This window comes from Zootoca vivipara, chromosome 11, assembly GCF_963506605.1.
Source record: "Zootoca vivipara chromosome 11, rZooViv1.1, whole genome shotgun sequence".
Classification (NCBI taxonomy): domain Eukaryota; kingdom Metazoa; phylum Chordata; class Lepidosauria; order Squamata; family Lacertidae; genus Zootoca; species Zootoca vivipara.
The window spans coordinates 38,250,171-38,270,752 of NC_083286.1; the positions used below are offsets into that span (position 1 = coordinate 38,250,171).

The 20,582-nt window shown below is 39.3% G+C and overlaps 1 protein-coding gene across 5 annotated transcripts in view; it reads left to right on the plus strand.

Annotated features, from left to right (window-relative positions):
* The window catches only part of ADAMTS6 (ADAM metallopeptidase with thrombospondin type 1 motif 6), a 142,079-nt gene that overhangs the window by 19,042 nt on the left and 102,455 nt on the right, over positions 1-20,582 (plus strand). For 4 of the 5 annotated variants that reach the window (XM_035100852.2, XM_035100856.2, XM_035100857.2 and 1 more), the window contains 4 exons: positions 13,810-13,978; positions 16,044-16,261; positions 17,513-17,596; positions 18,202-18,347. In XM_035100852.2, coding sequence (XP_034956743.1) covers positions 13,810-13,978; positions 16,044-16,261; positions 17,513-17,596; positions 18,202-18,347 — 617 coding nt within the window. The remainder of the gene's footprint in view (positions 1-13,809; positions 13,979-16,043; positions 16,262-17,512; positions 17,597-18,201; positions 18,348-20,582) is intronic. The other variant, XM_035100855.2, reaches the window with a different exon arrangement.

A 20,582-nucleotide genomic window follows, 5' to 3' on the forward strand; every position in this document is an offset into this window, starting at 1 on the left:
AGGCGGCGGCTACTGCAGCCCCGACAGAGCGCGCAGCAGTGCCGCTCCTCCCGAGGCAGCGGGACCCAGCAGCAGTGCCGTCCTCGTCCTTCCGCTGCTGCCTGGCTGGGCTCCAGCTGTCCCCGCCCAGCCTCCTCTGCGACCCCCAGGAACGAGGGGAGCAGCGGCTTGCCTCCACCTGGCCCGGCAGCAGCAGCAACAGCAGCGGGAGGATGAGGACGGCGCTGCTGCTGGGTCCCGCTGCCTCGGGACGAGCGGCGCTACTGCGCGCTCTGTCGGGGCTGCAGCAGCCGCCACTTTCGGGCGCCTGCTTCCTCCTGCCGTGGCCAGCAGCAGCACCGTACTCGTCCTCCCGCTGCTGCTGCTACCCAGCTGGGGTCCGGCTGTCCCCGCCCAGCTGCCTCCGCAGCCCCCAGGGGCAAGCAGCGGCCTTGCCTCCGGTTGGCCCAGCTGCAGCAGCCGGTTCCGGTCGTCTGCCTCCTCCTCCTGAAAAGAGGCATAGAATCATATGATTCTATGAAAAGAAATGCCCCGCGGCATTGGCGGCAATGAGGGGAGGGTCTCTGGGTTGGCTGGGCACGGGAGTTGAGCATGGCGGCTCCAGGAGGAGCGCGGGCAGCGCTGGGCGCGCTCCTGGCTCTGACCACGCTCACCGGTGAAAAAGTATGACGCGCGCCCAGCTCCAAAGGTCAAAATGTAGATTGCTTAATTAAAAAAAAAAGACACCCCACCGAAAATAAGCCATAGGCTTATTTTCTTGAGTAAAAGAAATATAAGACGGTGTCTTAAAATGTGGGAAACACGGTATATACTAGGCAAGCAAAATGGTACACAGTTTCTTTTGAAGATCTGAGTGCTAATCCAGACTTCTGCTTGTCCACCACTTCCCCCCGGGAATACATTATCTTTACTACTGAATTGGAGCCTAATAAATTATTATTATTAATAAATTATTATTATTCAGGAAGAGGGCCTTCTCGATAGTGGCGCCTGCCCTGTGGAACGCCCTCCCATCAGATGTCAGGGAAATGAACAACTATCCGACCTTTATAAGACACCTCAAGGCAGCCCTGTTTAGGGAAGTTTTTAATGTTTGAAGTTTTATTCTGTTTTTAATGTTCTGTTGAAAGCCTTCCAGAGTGGCTACGGAAGCCCAGCCAGATGGGCAGGGTAGAAATAATATATTATTATTATTATTATTGGTGCTGGAGAAGCCAGCTCAGAAACTGACTTAAGCTGAGGTAACTCCCCAGAAAGAGGCTCTTTACTGACAGGAGGGACCAGCGCTGGCAGCACCTCTTTAGGACAGTGGTGGCCAAACTTGGCCCTCCAGCTGTTTTGAGACTACAATTCCCATCATCCCTGACCACTGGTCCTGTTAGCTAGGGATGATGGGAGTTGTAGTCCCAAAACAGCTGGAGGGCCGAGTTTGGCCACCACTGCTTTAGAAGGTGCCTGACTAGAGTTGTCCTATATCATGGGGCAGGGCACCTGTTTGATAGCCTGCTTGAAGCTTCTCCAGAATTCAGCTCCTGACTCTCTTGATCACTGATGTCAAGGATGAAGAAGAACAGTGCTTGAAGACTGGTCATGGGCTTCCTACCGGGGGGATTACTAAAACAGGGCTGAGTAAAGCTTTCACAGCTCTTCCTAGCTATACATCTTCGTTTCGGACCTTAGGCATTTTTCTGTAACCAGTTATCATTTTAAAACAGTGCTACTGGTTAGATTCTCTTTTTTTTTTTTTTATCCATCATTTTTTATTTTATTTAAACATTTCTAAGTTAGGTACATACAGCAGTAAAATTAATATATATACAGAAATAAAAACAAACATACAAATCTGTGTACCTTTCCAATAAACTTACATTTGTACAATCAAACTTTGGTTGTGTCATATTTATCTTTACTTCTCTTATAGCGTTCATCTTCTCCACTTGTTCTTTCGAACTGGACTTCCTCCTGTTTTCTTTCTTGGTTTTATTTATAATTTCACCGTTTTCGGTGCCATACTCTTTCTTGCCTGTCCATTTCCCTTTATATATATATATATATATATATATATATATATATATATATATATATATGTGTGTGTGTGTTCTTTCTATTTATTCTCATCTGTGTTTAACACATAGTTTTACTTGTATTTTTTGTGGACAATGGCTTATAATTCTTTGTTGTATTTTAAATGTAATTCTACTAGTGTTTTTAATCATTTGACATAATCCTTCAAATATTTCCTAAACTTATTCCATTCTTTTCGGTACCTTTGTTCTTTTTGGTCTCTTAGACTTCCTGTCATTTTTGCCAACTCTAAATATTCTGTCATTTTCTCTCTCCACTCGTCTACACTTGGGACCTCTGGTGTCTTCCACTTTTGGGCTAAGACGATTCTCGCTGCCGTAGTAGCGTACATGAAGAGGTTTTGGTCTTCCTTCTTAATCTCCCTCCCCAGTATACCCAACAGCATTTCTTCAGGTTTCTTTGGGAAAGTGTAACACAATAATCTTTTTAATTCGTTGTAGATTAATTCCCAATAGATCTTTACCTTGTTGCACGTCCACCAAAGATGGTAGAAATCCCCATCTTTTATATTACATTTCCAACATTTCTTATTATTTGTTTTATATATTTTAGCCAGTTTGACGGGCGTAAGATGCCACCTGTACATCATTTTCATGATGTTTTCCTTCAATATTATACAGGCAGTGAACTTGATCTGGTGGTTCCACAACTTTTGCCATTGATCTATATTTATATTATGGCCCAGGTCCACTGCCCACTTAATCATACATTCTTTTGTCGCCTCGTCTTTCGTGTGCCATTCAAGTAAAAGATCGTACATTTTGGACAGTAGTTTCTCGTTACCTTCCACTAATTCTGATTGGAATTTAGATTTTTTGTTTTCAAATCCGTGGTTCTTCCTATCTTTCATGAACAGGGCATTAATTTGATGATACTGCAGCCATCCTATTCCTATTTCTTTTAGTTGTTCGTATGGCTTAATTCTCCAGCCTTCTTTCGAATCTATGAGGATATCATCATACCGTAACCAATTTGCCTCCATGTTTGTCTTTTTTATACTTAGGACCTCTGTTGGCGACAGCCACCTTGGAGTTTTCCTTTCTAGGAGATGTTTATTTCTAACCCAAACCTCATATAGTGGTTTCCTAATTACATGGGTTATAAACCCTTTATGTCCCATTTTTTTCTCATACCAAAGGTAACTGTGCCAACCGAACACGTTGTTAAACCCCTCGAGGTCCAGGAGGTCAGTATCTTTAAGTGTCACCCATTCTTTCAACCATGTAATACAGGATGCCTCATAATACATTTGGAGATCTGGTAGTGCGAAACCGCCTCGTTCTTTTTTATCAATTAGGAGTTTATGTCTTATTCTAGGCGGTTTCCCCTGCCATATATATTTCGAAATCTCCTTTCTCCATTCTAAGAATTGCCCGGTACCTTTTATAACCGGTGCCATCTGAAATAAGAACAGGAACCTTGGCAAAATGTTCATTTTCACGGTGGCAATCCTGCCCCATAACGACAGCTGTAGATTCTTCCAGATTGCCAAGTCCTTTTTAATTTCGTTCCATGTCTTATTATAATTGTCGTTGAACAGATTAATATTTTTGTTGGATAGCCAGATTCCCAAATATTTTATCTTTTTAACCGAGTCAATACCAAATTTTTCTTGCAACTCAGTCCTTTCACTCTTCGTCAAATTCTTTGTAATCATTTTTGTCTTTTTCTTATTTAACTTAAAGCCGGCTAAGTTTCCAAATTTTCCCAATTCTCTTAACAACTCTTCCATACTAGATCTGGGTTCTTCTATCGTTATCACAAGGTCGTCGGCAAAGGCCCGTTGTTTATATTCTTTATTTCCGACTCTTATCCCCTTTATATCTTTATTTTCTCTTATCTTGTCCATCAGGACCTCTAATACTAATATGAATAGCAAGGGTGATAAGGGGCACCCTTGCCTCGTACCTTTGGATATATCTATCTCCTCCGATAATGTGTTATTTATAATTAATTTAGCCCTTTGCTTTGAGTAAATTGCTTCGACGGCCCCTCTAAATTTACATCCCATTCCTCTTCTCTCCATTAATTTCTTCATGAATTTCCAGGATACATTGTCGAACGCCTTTTCGGCGTCGACAAATACCAGAGCCGCTTTTTTATCAAATTTCACCTCCAAATATTCAATAATATCGATTACGTTCCTTACGTTGTTTTTCATGTAACGGCCTGGTAGGAAACCTGATTGTTCTTTGTGTATTATTTCTGACAAAACCTTTTTCAATCTATTCCCGACAATATCCGCAAATAGCTTATAGTCTAGATTTAACAATGAAATAGGTCTGTAGCTCTTTACATCTAGTAAATCTGAGTTTTCCTTTGGTATTAAGGTTATATGTGCTTCCTCCCAGGATCTAGGTATCTGTCCTCCGTCCAGAATCTCATTCATCATTAATGTCAATATTGGTGTTATTTCGTCTTTCAATTCTTTGTAATATTTTGCTGTAAACCCGTCTGGGCCAGGAGCCTTTCCTATTTTCATTCTACTGATTCCTGCCTGCACTTCAGCCGCTGTTATTTGGGCATTTAACATACTGACCTGTTCTTCTGATATTTTACCAAGTTTACATCCTTCTAGATATACTTCAATCTCTTCCTCCTCTTCTTTCCCTTTCCGATATAAGTCTTCATAAAATTTTTGAAAAGCTTTCCTAATTTCTTTTGGGTTTCCTGTCACCTTATCTTCCTTCCGAATTCCATGTATGTAGTTTTGCTTTTGTCTTTTCTTAAGTTGCCAGGATAATAGTTTCCCGCATTTATTTGCGTATTCAAAGTTCCTTTGTCTTAACCATTTTAATTTCCATTCTACTTCTTGATTAATTAAAATAGAAAATTGGGTTTGCAACATCTTTATTTCTTGTTTTACTTTAGTATCTCCTGGCTTTTTATTCAGTTGTTTTTCGCTCTCAGCGAGTTGTTTTAATAGTTCTTCCTTTTTCTTTTCTCTTTCCTTCTTCTTTATGCTATTTTGTTGGATTAGGAAACCCCTCATAAAAGCTTTCCCAGCTTCCCACACTGTATTTATATTTATACCTTTTTTGTGGTTAAAATCCAGAAATTCTTTGAATGTATCTTTCGCTTTATCTATTATCTCTTGGTCATTAAACAACCCCTCATTCATTCTCCAACGAAATGAGGGCGTCTCCCCTGCTAATTCCAAATATATCGGACTATGGTCCGAAAAAGTCCGTGGCTGTATGTCTACTTTTTTGATTTTTGAACTCAATTCTTGGGATATCCAAATGTAATCTATCCTCCCTGAGCTTTGATTAGGCTCAGAGAAATGTGAGAATTGTTTTTCGGTAGGGTTTTTGAGTCTCCAGCTATCAATTAGACCTAATCTCTCTGTCATATTGAAAAATGTTTTTGGGAGTTTACCCTTCTCATTTATTCTTTTCTTTTCAGTTCTATCTAAACTTGGCATCACTACCCCGTTAAGGTCTCCCATCAATATTACTTTGTCTTCGAGGTGTTTTGTCAGTGTTTTATCAAGTTTTTTGTAAAAATCCGCCCTCTTCTGATTTGGTGCATATATACCCACTAGCAATACCTTTTCCCCCTGCACCGTTATGTGTACCCCTACTACCCTGCCCTCTTCGTCCTTGAAGAGTAGCTCTGGTTTAAATTTCTCCTTCACATATAATGCCACACCTCTTTTCTTTTTTTCGTTAGATGAGACAAAACCCAATCCTAATTTTTTATTTCCCAGGATCCTTTCATGCTTCCTTGAAATGTGCGTTTCTTGTAAGCATATGATATCTAATTTTTCTTTTATCAGCACATATTCTAATTTGTTTCTTTTACTTTTGTTATTTAATCCATTCACATTCCAGGACTTTATTTTCAATGCCATATTTTGTTTTATTTATTACTTGTTTATTTATTTATTTTTTACAATATTTAAGTTTGAATCTCCTTATCTAAATCTATCTCTGTATCTACTTCTCCTTCTTCTTCACTGCTTTTCCCTTCATCCTCTTCTTGTGTCTCTACCTCTTTCTCCTCGCCTCCTATTGCACCTTCTTCTTTACCTTTTTCCATTCCTAATAGTTGGCCGTACTTCCTTCCGAACTTGTCAATCTCCTGTTGGTTCCTAAGTATAAATCTTTTGCCCTTAAGGTAGAAGGAGACTCCGTCCGGAATCTCCCATCTAAAGCTTATTCCATTCTTTCTTAGAACTGTTGTAAAATCCCGAAATTTTTCCCTCTTGCGCAACATTCTTGTTGGCACTTCCTTGAATACAATTATCTCCCTTCCGTCAATTACCAGTTTCCTTAGGAAGCTCTGTCTTAGAATTTCATTTCTCATATACATTGAGTTAAAAATTACTAAGCAGTCTCCCGGTAATTTTTTTGCTTTTGCTTTGACGGATTTTACCTTAATTCTAAAAGCATTTGTAATGACTGCTTCTATTTCCTCTTTACTTACCCCTAACCATTTTGCAATTTCGGTTGACAGTTTCTCTTTAATGTTCTCGTCTTTCTCCTCTACCAAACCTCTAAATTTCAAGTTAAGTTGTCTCTGTCTTAGTTCCATCAGAGCTAAACTATCTAAGATTTCCTCCTTCTCCTTCTTTAGTCTATTGATCTCCTCTCTAAGGCCATCTGTCTCTTTCTTGATTTCTTTCACCTCCTTCTGTACTTTCTTCGAACTTTCTTCTAGACCTTTGGATTTTGTTGCTACCTCTTCAATTTGTTGGGATAATTCCCCCACAACTTTTTCAAATTTTTGATCGATTGAGTTTTGAATGTCCCCCAATTTTTTTTCAAGGTTCTGTTCACTCTGTCTTATTTCTTTTTTGATCTCAGATAAAAGTCCCTCCCAGTCTCTACCCTCCTCCTGTCTGGAGGGACGCCTGTCTGAGGGCGTTGCAGTTGTCCTTATACCTTTTTTATCCCCCATGTTTATGTGAACTTTTAGCTTTTCAGGCTATCTTTTCCAAACCCCTAAAAGCAAGCACCTTAAGGGGGGGATGACTTCTTTTCAATCCAAAGCCAACACCTTATCAGATTATCCTTTGGGACTTCTCTTTCCACTCACCAAGCCTAATCTTCTCCCACTTTTTCCCCCTCAATTCCCCTTTAAACACTTAAACACTTAGACAAGATTAGCAATATCAGAGTAGCAATATCAGAATATCAGAAAATCTTACATCATCCAGAACATTTACATAAGGCAATAATCTATTAATTCTCAAAGGGAAAATAAAATAAAAATTCTTTAGCCTACACCTCAGTTCAGTGATGTCCTATGTCTCTATCGTCTTAGAAGAGGTGGCTATTTACTTCTTCTTTTCTTCCTTTCCTTATTTTCTCTTCCTTCAGCCCAATCAATAAATTCCGAAGTGAGGTTGAAAGTTCTTAAGGGTCCGGAAATCAAGATATGTCCCTAAAGCAACGCAAACCAATAATCCACAAGGTCCGGTCCACAAAATCTCTGGACTCTTAAGCAACACTTAGTTTCACAAAGTTCCTGAAGTCAAGTACGTCCCCAAAAGATGTATCCCAAAATTGTTCAAATAAGGTAAAGATAACAGCTTTCCTAACTCTCCCAGTAGGTTCCTCTCAGTCTTTTCTTTTCTTTTTTCTTCTTCTCCCCTCCTTTCCGTTGGGTCGGCTCTTTCCCAGGAAGAATAAGCCCTTTTGTTTTTACACAAAGGCGATATAGGTCTTTAATCCTTTAAGCCTTTTTTCCCCTTTTCTCCCACCGTTTGTTCTATGTGGGGGGGAATGTCTTTTTGGTCTTTTTCCTTACCGCCAGGCGTGCACCATCAGCGAGCCGCCCCTCCGCGGTTAGGGAACTCTTCTTGTCCACCTCGTAGAAATCTCACAACAGCTGTTTCCTACAACCCCCAGCCGGGCGCCATTTTAACGCCGAGTCAGAAAACAGGTCCATTTGTGCTCACCCAGTCCCTCTGCAGCTGGTAAGCTTCTCAGGTTACTGAAGAGTCTGCCGAAGCTGCAGTTTAACCCCCTCGGAGGCAAGCCGCTTCTCACGGGAGCCTGAGGCTGCGTGAAACGGGAAAGGGCGATGTACCCCCCTCGCGTCCACCACTCAATCCTCCCTCGGAGCCCCGAAGGACTACGAACGGGAGGAGAGCGGCTTTGGACGCCGCTGGGCACCTCCGTCGTCAGGGTAGCCCCCCCTGACGTTTGCGGGTTCGGTAGCCTTACGAACCCCGCGTTCTCCCCGTTTCAACCGGAGCGGACCCAGGAACGGTCGCTCCGCGCTCCCTTCCGTGTCCGCGGCTCACCGGAAGTCCCACTGGTTAGATTCTCTTAGATTCCGATTCCTTTCATTTAATTTGGCTGAATGTGAATACCCCGACTTTGGTTACTGATATTGACATGTCTCTGAGGTACGAGAGATGAATTAAAATTACTGTTTTGTAACTGGTACAGTGAGATGCTGAAATTCATACGTTACTTCAGATTTTGTTGTGTTCCTAACCACAGAAAGTCCTGGTGTGCTTGATTTCAGCGGTTAATACTGTGAAAACTGGCCTCTTGTCTCACTAGTGTTGTGGCCTGTGTATGCATGAAACAAGGGAGCAAGTGGCTAGAAAAACAAAAAACAAATACAGTGGTACCTTGACTTCCGAATGCCTCGACTTCTGAAAGTTTCGACTTCCAAAGTCCGCTAAACCGGAAGTATTTTCGCCGCGTGCACGGTCTGCGCATGTGCAAAGTGCAAAATCGCACTTTGCGCATGCACAAAATGGACGCTTCAACTTCCGAAGGTTTCGACTTCCGAAGAGCGCCGCGGAACGGATCGCCTTCGGAAGTTGAGGTACCACTGTAGTACATTTTTATCCATTAGCATCCCAAGGGGAAAGTATGCTCATACAATCCTTTGTCATCCAAAGCTATCACAGGGCCCAAGTAAAATCGCCACTTCTGTAGAACAGAAGCATTCAGCCTGAGGTAGACCTTCCTGAACTGGGCTACATGGACTCCCTCTGCATCCTTTCTGTTAAAAAACAAATGAACTATCATATATATCTCTATATACATCTATAAACAGTCCCTGAGAACTCTACATAACGTAAATACATGAGAGCTGCTTTTGAGGCAATAACTGCCAGTTCTTGTGTAGATGCCTTCACCTACATATAGTACCATGTACTGTGGGTGCCTCAAGCAGGTGGGGGGATGGGCGAGAATTTAAAACCTGCTAACTGTCATATTGTGAGGATAATATTAATCCTTGGAATACATTTACTGAACTCCCCACCACTGCTACTAAAATTACTTTTAGCACTTGAAAAGCTGGGGTGGGGAACTTTAACATTGAGAGGCTATTTTACTTTTCAAAGGGAAAAGGGTATAAAGGAGAAAATCTATACAGTAATGGCTCTTTAACAAATGAGAAAAGTACAATGTTTCACCAAAAGAAGACTACGCTAACGTCATTTTGCCCCTCATCCACCCCCATCCTCCAACACGTGGAAGCAGGTTTATGCTGTGGAAACTATACAGTTTGAATGACCAACTTAAGAAAAAAAAATTTTTTTATTGGTAGGCTCTTCTAGAATGTATTAACTACACAAAATGGAGCCTTCAAGAAGCTGTCAGAGAATTGTCTGGAAAGAGAATGTGGAGGCCATTTATTGGTACATATATGTAATAGATGAAGTCATCTTTAAAAGTCAGTAGTTAGCAAAGAATAGTACCTTCTCATGACATGAAGTGCATAGGAAAAGGAGTTGTTGTCCCAGATGCCTATTAAAAATGGTACAAGTCTTTGGTTTTTTTAGTCTAGGCCTATGTCTGGCATAAGGGTGAGATGAATAACAGTACAATCCTATATATGTTTCCACAGAACTAACTCCTATGTAGATGTGCATAGAATTGTAAACCTAAAACTTATTTTTTCACTCTGTGAACCGAAACCTGTATTTGTGTTACCGTAAACAACATCTCACCATAGTGAGAGAACAGTTGGAATGTGAGAGGAATTGTATATTCTCCACTCATAAGGCGGCATAGGCAAATAGTGGGTTTTTTTAAAAAAAATCTGCATGGCACTGCTGATAACGTTATAAAGAATGCAAGTAGGACATGGGAAATGTCATTTTATTTCTTACTGAATATATTTTAGGTAATAGCAACGTAAAGTTGGATGTTTCTCACGAGTTTGTCCTCATTCATTTATTAAGGCGTTTAAGGTATTTGTATACTGCTTATCAAATAGACTTCCCAAAATAGTTCACGTAAGATCGTTACAAAAATAAGCACTGATTTCTAAGAGAAAGTTACAATAAAATGTTTGGGCATTTCTTGACTTTTAATATCAACATTGCACTGCTCAGTGTTTTTCTTCTAGTATTTGGATTCTGGATGTTTATTGACATTTCTACATTTTAGCTTTGTTATTTTATGTTTTTTTTTACTTTGTAAAAGTTTTTTATATTAAGCAGTTGATAGATTGATTAAATCAATAAGGAAGAATTGATTAAATCAATAAGGAATGAAGATAACTGTTTGTTAGAAGAAGCTGTAATTGCTGCTTCTCCACTCCTCTGAAGGGCAAAATAGTTCTGCAGAGACCCATCCCTGTGGTGACAGTGGGAGGAGAGGTGCCACCACTGGGAGCAGGATGCATTTAGAGGCATGGAAGACAATTTTAAGTTTGTAGCATTCAACCCTATGAAAAAAGGTGAACTTTAAAAGCTGCCACCCTTTGAAGTAAGTTCTATTGAAATGCCGTATTGGCCCGAATATAAGCCACATTCCCCCCCCCCCAAATTCCGACTGAAAAGTAAAAGTGCAGCTTATATTCGGAACCAAGCGCTGCACACCCACCTCCCGACAGTATTTTTTACTACATTGTAGTAAATTATTTAACAATTGATGTTAATTTTTAAAATGCTTGACAAATTTGATGACTATGCTTGTTGCCTCTTTTGATCTCAAACGAAGAAAAGTGGTTTGGAAAACCAGAAATAATATTATGTTCTGATTCCTATAGGCTATATAGCAAATGAATGTAGGACCAAGCAAATGAGCCATTCAGAATTTTATACTTGTTTGCTAGAAGCAAAATTAGATAGTATAATGTTTTTCGGAGGTGGAAAGACCTTTAAGCTCTGGACTTCATTTTACCTTCCACCACAAGCTAGGATAATCAGCATACTCAGAGGTTTAGTTAACATAGTCCCTCATTCACAGATGAGGGTTGTTTATTGGAGCCCAACTCTTTTACTTCCTTGATGGGAAATCCTTTTGAACTTCTGGCCATCTGCCACCTTCAATAGCTTTAATACAGTGTTGTTATCCCTTACTTTAGCTCAGGGGTTCCCAGACTGGTATGTGAGCTTTATTCAGGTGGCCCATGGTGTGTCTGTAAAAATAAGATTAAAAAATCATACAGCCTGTAGCACAGCACATTACAGTTTCTACAACAGGCAGAAAAATCATTAACCGGTCCACCAAGAGCCTCAGCAATTTTCAAGTGTTCCATCGGAGGGTGAGAGTGAGGAGTTTGGGAACTATTGCTTTAGCTAATGCACCAGACTGACCTTCCAGTTATCTGCAATTTTTCCTGGTAGGCAGTTACGCAAAGTATTATGTGCAGTCACATACATTTCTACAGTAGCTGCAGAAGTCATGAACCTATCATGGGGCTTTTCAGTTATTTATGCCATCTGCAACTGTCTGTGAATAGAACATAGAGGCTCTACTTCTTTACCTCATAAGTAAGTTGAAAACACTCATGTTGTAGACTTATCCAGAAGATCCTGCCTATGATAGACTGTGATAGTACATTCCCATATGTGTGATTGTGTTGAATATCCACTCAAAGAACCACAGCTTACAGGTAAACAGCTTTGTTTACTGCAAAATAGCAAGTCTCTCTTAGTATTATTGCAAGTTTAGATTAATTATGAGTTTACTGTGGAAACTGTGTGGGAGTTCTTCCTGCATTTTGATGATCTGCTAATCTGCTCAGAGTTGGTGGCTCGTATTTAAAATGTTTTTATGAGCAATATAAATAGCATGAATACATTTTATTGGTCTGTGCATACATGAAGGTCGTGTGTAGTGTTAGGTTTCAGCATCTGGATAAAAACAGAATCTTTCAATAATAATTGGTTTGGCTCAATCTTGTAATTTAAAATGTATTTTTTAGTGTATAATGTGATATTAACCATTTGTATTACAATATGTACCACTACAACATCTGTGTGTCATTGGTTGAAGTTTTACTCTGAATGGTTTGACTGGAACGATTTTGTTTGGGTGTAATTGTTATGAGTATAACTATATTCAAGCATGACTTTTTGTTTTTATAATTTTACATAATTTGCGCTGAGACTTCTTGCTTTGTCACCACAACTATATAAATATATAAACTATATAAATCTAGATGAATATATTTATTGGGAGTAGCTTTGAATGTTAATTACATATGTGAGAACAGCAATGTTATTATTTCCTGCATGTTTTCCCAAGGAGCGGTCCACAACATGTCTCCACATAAGGATATTGTTTAGAGAAATGTGTGAGGGTTTGCTTTTAATCTAAATTGTATAAAACATAGGGTTGGAGCCAAACATAGTCATGCTTAGACTAGATCCCCTGAAATCAATTAGGACAAAGGACCTTGGTGGCGCCGTGACAGCGTGAGCTCCCAATGTTCGGTCCCTACTCCTGCCAACCTAGCAGTTCAAAAGCACCTCAAAGTGCAAGTAGATAAATAGGTACCGCTCCGGCGGGAAGGTAAACAGAGTTTTCATGCACTGCTCTGGTTCGCCGGCTCCCTCGGCCAATAATGCAAGATGAGCGCCGCATCCCCAGAGTCATCCGCGACTGGACCTAATGGTCAGGGCTCCCTTTACCTTTACTTTACCATCAATTTCAGAGGATCTGCGCTAAGCATGACTAAGTGGTTCCAACTCACAAATCCAGGAAAAACAGCATGCAAATTTTTTTTTTAACACTTTGCCAAGAGCAGTAAGGCAAACTATTGCATCTGAAGTTCTCCTGGCTTGTGCTGGCAGGGGCAGAGGTTGGGAGCCATTCTTTTTTCTTCTGCTCTGCCAGCACCAGACTACTGCAGCTGTGAAGACCACACTCCTCTCAAGACAATTCAATGCATCCATAGTGCACCCACCCTGTAATGTGCCAGGCCCTGTGCTGGCTATTATTGGTAGGAAAACTACTGGTGGTAGTGTTCCTTCTGCTGCACTTTCCAACACTGCAGTAGGAGCCTCCTGCAAATGGAGGCCAGCACACAGGCATGTCCACTTTAGCCTAACTTCATCACCAACAGTTGAGGTAGAATTGCACCCCTTCTTATTTGTGCATATTATTAACACCCGTAGCTTCAGTATTATATGAATGATAGCCAGCTAAACTAATCATACAGTACATCTGCTGAAATAAATGGAGTTAATTAGCTTAAGTTCACTGATTTCAGTGGTCTATTATGGGCACAAATTAGTTGGGTATCGTTAAAAAAAAATTATACTGTGTTTTGCAAAGAGAATGAAATTAGTAGAATCAAATTCATTGAGAGATGGACTGAAGTGTACATTGTGCAAGCTATAATTGAATTCCTGCATAGGAATAGGACTTGTTAATCCCTTAAAGGTAAAGGACCCCTGACAGTTAAGTCCAGTCGCGAACTGCAAATTAAATATTTTCTACAGAAATGGCTTTGGCCTTGTATTTTTTGATGCCAGATAACTTATATACATTATTCTTTCTTCCTTCTATTAAGCACGGTGTTATTGCTACAGAAGATGAAGAGTATTTTATTGAGCCTCTAAGAAATGTATCTGAAAATTCCAATCATTTTAGTTATGAAAGTGGTCATCCTCATGTTATTTACAAAAAGTCTGCAATGTACCATCGACTCTTCTATGATTATACTCATTGTGGTCTCTCAGGTAAATAAGTTACAATGACAGTAATGGGTTCATTCCTTTTCTTTGATACAATAGCAAGACAATTTCTGTTTTCTTTCAAAGGAACCATCTATCTGTGGCATTTATGATTTTATATTATTTTTCCAGGCTAAGATCTAGAACATAATGGGTTTTATCCAATGCTGCACCTGTGAGCTCCTGCCAGTGCAATGGAATTTTGTTTCCTCCCCCAACCCCAACCCCTGAGCTGATTTTGAGGGTGCAGGGTATGGGCTGGAGGGGACAGGGTAGGAAGAGGGGCACTCTGAAGTTCCATGGGGCACTCTGAAGTGCCTTGCATCAGTGGAGCTGCAGTGTTGGATGAGACCCAGTGTCTTTGAGGCAAAGACTGAGAATAATCCCTTGTGTTATGGCTATACTGTAAGGCTCGCCAATTCTTTTGGGTTCACGGGCACATTTTCAAACTGAAGATATTGTTCTGGGCACCACACATACCCTACAACCAAGCACACATTGCAACCTGGCCTATTAGCTACTACAGAATGGTTCTTTCAAGCTTAATTGTAGTGGGTGAGGGGACCCTGCAAATGCTGTGGAAGGGCTCCTTGGGCACATATATGCCTGTGACATGGGGACATGTATGCTGTACTGCATGTGCCACTGCTACCAATTTGGCATCTTAGGGAGATGCCCAGCCTTCTTCTGCCCCTTAATATTCCTAGAACATTTCTTCCTACAATTTGCTTCTTTTGTAATGTTTGCTAATGTTTAGAGATATGGCTGCCTCTCTCAGACTTTCTTCTTAATTCTGCTGCACTAATGTCACTGATTGCTGCTGCCATGGTATGGGGGATGAAACTGGCTCCAAGCAACAGAGTAAATGGAAGAGATGACCCATTGTGCCAGCCATGAAAACCATGTGCCTTACCTGAATGCTACACTGCCTTTACACCATAGAATATAGTTCTTAAAATAACACTTCCTGAAGCCTTTAGTGTAATTGTTTCCAAATATTTTTCATCTAATCATAAGAACTTAAAATATATCAAAATGTATAGGAAATTCCTCACTAGTATAATATTTGTCACAATAAGATTCAAGGTATTCCTGTTTCACTGTAAATAATAGTTAAACAATTTAATTATGAATAAATGCTGGAGATATTTTGTAACTGGTGTAAAAACAGCTGGTCATTTCAATGTGTTGGATCCAGAGAAACACAAGTAGAAAGGGGAACAGTCGCAAATCTGGTTCTGCCAGATTTTGTGCATTCTCCAATCAAGAGATATTTTTCGGGGAGATTGGGAGGGGCAAGGAGTCACACACACCCCAACTTTTACTTGTGTTTCTCCAGATACAGCATAATAAAAGTTATTTCACTACTGATGCTCTCACAAAATAATCAGGGTGCCGTGGGGGTAAGGCCCTATTATAAATAAATTATAAATAAGTTAATATTATAAATGCACTATTTTATATATACTAATTTTTGCATTCACCTTTGTGTTTTTATTTCTGGTTCAAATTTGAGGAGGCATGAAATAATAAACTTAGAGTTTAGCTGAAGTATAAAACTTGTTCATAGCAGAATATTTGAGCCCATGTGAAACTTTGGGCATACATATGATCAAATTAGATTTTTCTCCTTCTTTTCTTCTACTATGGCTCTACTTTTTATTCACCTTGAAGCAAGAACCTATTTGTATCCTGCTTTGTGATTGGTTAGAAATATATTCAAATTTTAAGTCAATCTCATATTCTGGTCTGCAAAATTTGGACTTCCATACACTGATTGCTCAGACTCTGAACACATGTTATCTTCCTCGCTTTTAGTAGAAGCGATATGTGACAATGTAAAAGAGAATATCTGAAAAGGCTTAGTGTAAATATAGCTATTAATATTAAAGCAGGCTGTCTGATATTTTCTAAGGAAAAATTAAGATGTATAATGTTTATTAAAAGATAGTGCTCACATTACAACAAAAACTCTTCAAGAATTTGGAAGAGACTATAAATATAAAACAGATGTACATGAAGATGTTAATATAGCAATCCATTTGATGTCACTAATTGTTTTGATTCCTAGAAGACCTCACAGGAAGCAGTAAACCTTGGTGGTTGAACAATACCCTTGCTTTTCCAACTTTACTTCCAATTAATCACACATTAAGTAGTCACCATCGACTGAAGAGATCAGTAAGCACTGAACGTTTTGTGGAGACGCTGGTAGTAGCAGACAAAATGATGGTGGGATACCATGGTCGCAAAGATATTGAACATTACATTTTGAGTGTCATGAATATTGTAAGTTTGATCCCTCTACATGTTGATACAACTCATTTTAATATTGAGGGCATTGTTGATGTTAATTTCAAACCTAAGAATGTGTTTGTAATGACTGGGAAGTGTACTACTCACTTCTCTTGCAATGTTTCTAGTAAGGTGTGGAGTGACATTGCATTAGGAACCGTGTCCCCAACAAGCTTTTTCTTAGAAATGGCTTATGCAGGTGCTTGCTATCAAGTAAATTCACTTGCAGGTAGGCACCCAAGCTAGCAAGTTCAAGTGGTAAAATGCAAGCTGCTTCTGCTTCTGTGTTTCACTCTGTGGGTGGGTGGTGGAAGTTAATGCTTTTCCTTTGTTAGAGCTAGGGTAGCTCAAAATAGGGTATTGGCACTGCTGTGCAGAGGTTGAGGAGGAGGCTGAGCATTCAGGTGCACAATATGAAGAACATTTGATGCAATGCTCATATTCCTAATTCCACGTGTATCTGATTTGGGTGAAATGGTATGGGGGGCAGGGAGTCTATGTAGCCAGATGCCAGCATAACTTTTACAGTGCTTCTGCATGTGCCACAGAAGCTGCAGTCTGGGTAGTAAGATTGTGCTGTTAGTTTTAAGGTAGGACTTTTGTACTGCAATTTTTTCAATCATATAAAAACTAGTTTCCAGCATTCTATCATATTTTAATCCAACCTTGTTCTCACTGAGGTGATAAACCTGTGGACTGTACTACTTTAGCTTATTGTTATGTACTCACAGGACTGAATATGCTTCCACATACATAAAAAATACTGCAAATAGAATACTAGCATGTCAATGAGAAGAAAGAAACCAGGGTCAGAGTCTAAGGGATGGCTTGGGGCAAGGAGCAGGTTAGACTACCACATCAACAGTGTTCATAAGTGTATTACATTCTCCTCTAGAAGTGGATAGTTGCCTTAATTCTTATGAGGAAAAGTAATTAATTGCACTTGGAAACAGAAGAATGCAATATATTGACCCTTTTGAGTCAATATACTATCATAATAACAGGCATTTGGTTAGCATTGACTTAACAGGTTCGTGGGACATTTTTACTGGGTATGGAATTGGTTATGATGTGGGTGGGGTAGTAGTGAGTAAGAGTTGGAAAAATTCTCCATACCCTTCTCCCTTGCTTGTCAGATGATGTAACTTAGGTTACTACTGTGAATAATCTGCACTGGTTAATAATAAACATTTGTAGATTTTTTTTTGTCTGACTTTATGTCTTTTCTTATTTTCTGGAGGTCAGGTTGCCAAACTTTACCGTGATTCCAGCCTAGGAAACGTTGTGAATATTATAGTGACTCGTTTAATTGTTCTCACAGAAGACCAGGTAAGAATGAGTTGTGATATAAATATCAGTCCCCTAAAATATAAATCACACAATCGAAGTATAATAATATTATGTACCTAATAATTGTTTAGAAAAACAGTATTTGATAATCAAGCCTCTTCTACAAACATTTTATGATCTTAAAATTAGAAATTAAATGGTATTAATTTGAAATGTTTTTCAAGATTTTTACTTTTATTTAATGAAAATGTGTGACATACATGGGATATTTGGATGCTAGAAAGTTGTCAGAGCTTGTTTTTTTGTTTTTGTATTTTGAAAGAGTAAATGTAAGGGCTGCCTTAAATATTTAAATACATTTTCACACATGAAACTAATCTGTCTGTGGGGAAAAGGTAACATTTGAAACTAATCTGTAATATTACTTTTAACAAAACCATTATTGAAGTTTAAATTAAATCTATGAGATCTATATGCACAAAATAATTTGTAGGCCAGATTTAACACAGATGAAAATTGGCAAGAAGAAATTATTCCTAGAAATCACTGCTTCTAATTATAGATCAGATTTAGACTTCAGAAGTCTTAACCACTGACCCTAGTAATTTGTTTGGAACATTTCTGGTATGCATGTTGTATTGCAGCCAAACTTGGAGATAAATCACCATGCAGACAAGTCCCTTGATAGCTTCTGTAAGTGGCAGAAATCCATTCTCTCTCACCAAAGTGATGGAAACACCATTCCAGAAAATGGAATTGCCCACCATGATAATGCGGTCCTTATTACTAGGTATGGTTTGTTGAAATTATCTCATTTTTTCTCTTTTCTGTTTCTCATTTGTTTGTTTTCACACAAAGAAGCTAGAGTTGAATTTGTAGTAATGATGTGCAGGATAAAAAATATTGCTTATGTTTCATATTGCAATAAAACACTTAGTAGTTCAAACTACTATTTTCCATTCAAAAGTGGAAAATGACTGTTCAAAGCTTACATGAAATTAATGGATGTGACTGTCTGTGGGATGAATCCGGACTTTGCCTCCCAGGAACAGAAAGTTTTATTTTGTCCATGAAAGGTTTTTGATCCAATAGAGGGATTCCACGGCTGATTTCTCCACCTACTGCAGCCCACTTTGCTTGCTGAAAATGTGCTCCAGAAGGCAGGGGGTGGGCATCTGGAACAGTTGGGGAAGTGGCACTGGGGTCATCATGAAGAAGGCGAAATCAGCAAAAGGCATCTCCCCACCCCCTTTCTACCAGTGGGAGCATTTCCCGAGTAGAACCCTGCTCAGGAGATGGTTCCACTGGCAGTATCAAAGCCAGGATCCAACATTATATGTTTAGCACTTTTAGAATTGACCAAACCAACTTTCAAATAAAGGATTTCAAAAGAAGGTAGAAAAGCCTGCAGAAAGTATAAATACTATTTGCCATACCATTATTTTCTTAAAGTTTAAGACCCCGATATTATGGAAGATACTCAACTGACAGAGATTAGTGATTCATTTATAGTTTTTGAATAACATTTGGAGCCCCATTATTTGTGTGGGGCAAAGGTTCAAATTCTGGTCAAGGTCATAATAAAGTGCAGATTTTCTTTTGTGTTTTGCCACAACCCCTGGGTTGGTGCAGGAACAGGCATCACCCTATAGAAGCATTGATTATGTTCCTTCAGATAAAACAACAGTATGGAATTTCACTATTTGTGTGACCAAAGGCTGCAATTACTTGCATGCTTACCTAGGGAAACATCCCATTGAATTCAGTGAGACTTCCTTTTGAATAACAAATGCACAGAGATCATTTAACATGGGTGGTATCTGACTAAGTAATGTTCAAGAGTGGACCCACTGACATCAATGGACTTAGGTTAGTCACAAGTAACTTTATTGCTTTCAGTGGTTCTGTTGGTATGCTTTAGTCAGATACCACCCATATGTTTATCCATGAAGTGGACTTATTAGTGATGTACACAATGAAAGGTTCTTGATGTTTGTATACTTTATGACATTCTAAAAAACTGAAATGATGTAATTTCATTAGATGTTTTTTGAGATAATTTTCTGTTTGTTGTTCATCCAAACTAATGCCATAATATATTATTTTATAACCATCAGAGCTTTTCCTTTCCTGATAACTACTAATTTCTGAATTACAAAAGAAGACTGGCTTAATGCACAGTTTTTGTTTTACTCTTTAGGATGTTAATATTATTTTGTTGAACCTAATTTGTGGTTTGGAAATTATATGCTGGCCTGTATTTGGTGTTAAGGGGAAGAAATGGAAATGCTATACAGAAATCCATCTGTCGTGCATGATTTAGTTGAGATTCTTGCGCTGCAGGCGGTTGGACTCAGTGACCTCTGGGGTCTCTTCCAACTCTACAATTCTATGATTCTATGATAAGTAACTCATATTTAGTTTAGTGGAACTTCCTGATAGTTCCACTTATAAGAAGTGCTAGAAATAGATCTGTGCATGTAATGACAGGTAGAAGTGATAATTGGGAGGTGAGGAAGCTGACAGTATGAAAGAGATCAGGGTAGTGTAAAATGATATATACTGGAACAAAAAAATAAACAAATCCCAACTTCACATGTATACTGAAGTATCTGAACACAAGAGAAAGTAAGACCATGGGGAGGGGGTTAGCACAATTTAGTCATCAATTCAATGTGCAGCAGAGATTATTATGAGAGGGACTGAAAATGAAGCAGCCACTGTAGTGATTGATAGAAAGCTATAGTGTGGCTGCATTTGGAATACTCTGTGTGGTGCTAGTCACCACATCTTAAAAAGGATATTGTAGATACAGAAAATTGCATCTTCATATAATGCATAATTATAGAATTTGCTGTCACAAGATTTGGTGATGGCCTGTAAGCCTTAAAAGGGATTAGATAAATTCATGATCAGCAGGTGCATCAGTATCTGTTAGCTATGATTGCTAAATAGTTCTGGGTTCAGAGGCCTCATGGCACAATGGTGTGTTTGTGTGTTTAATGATGCAGGAGAACGTTTGCAT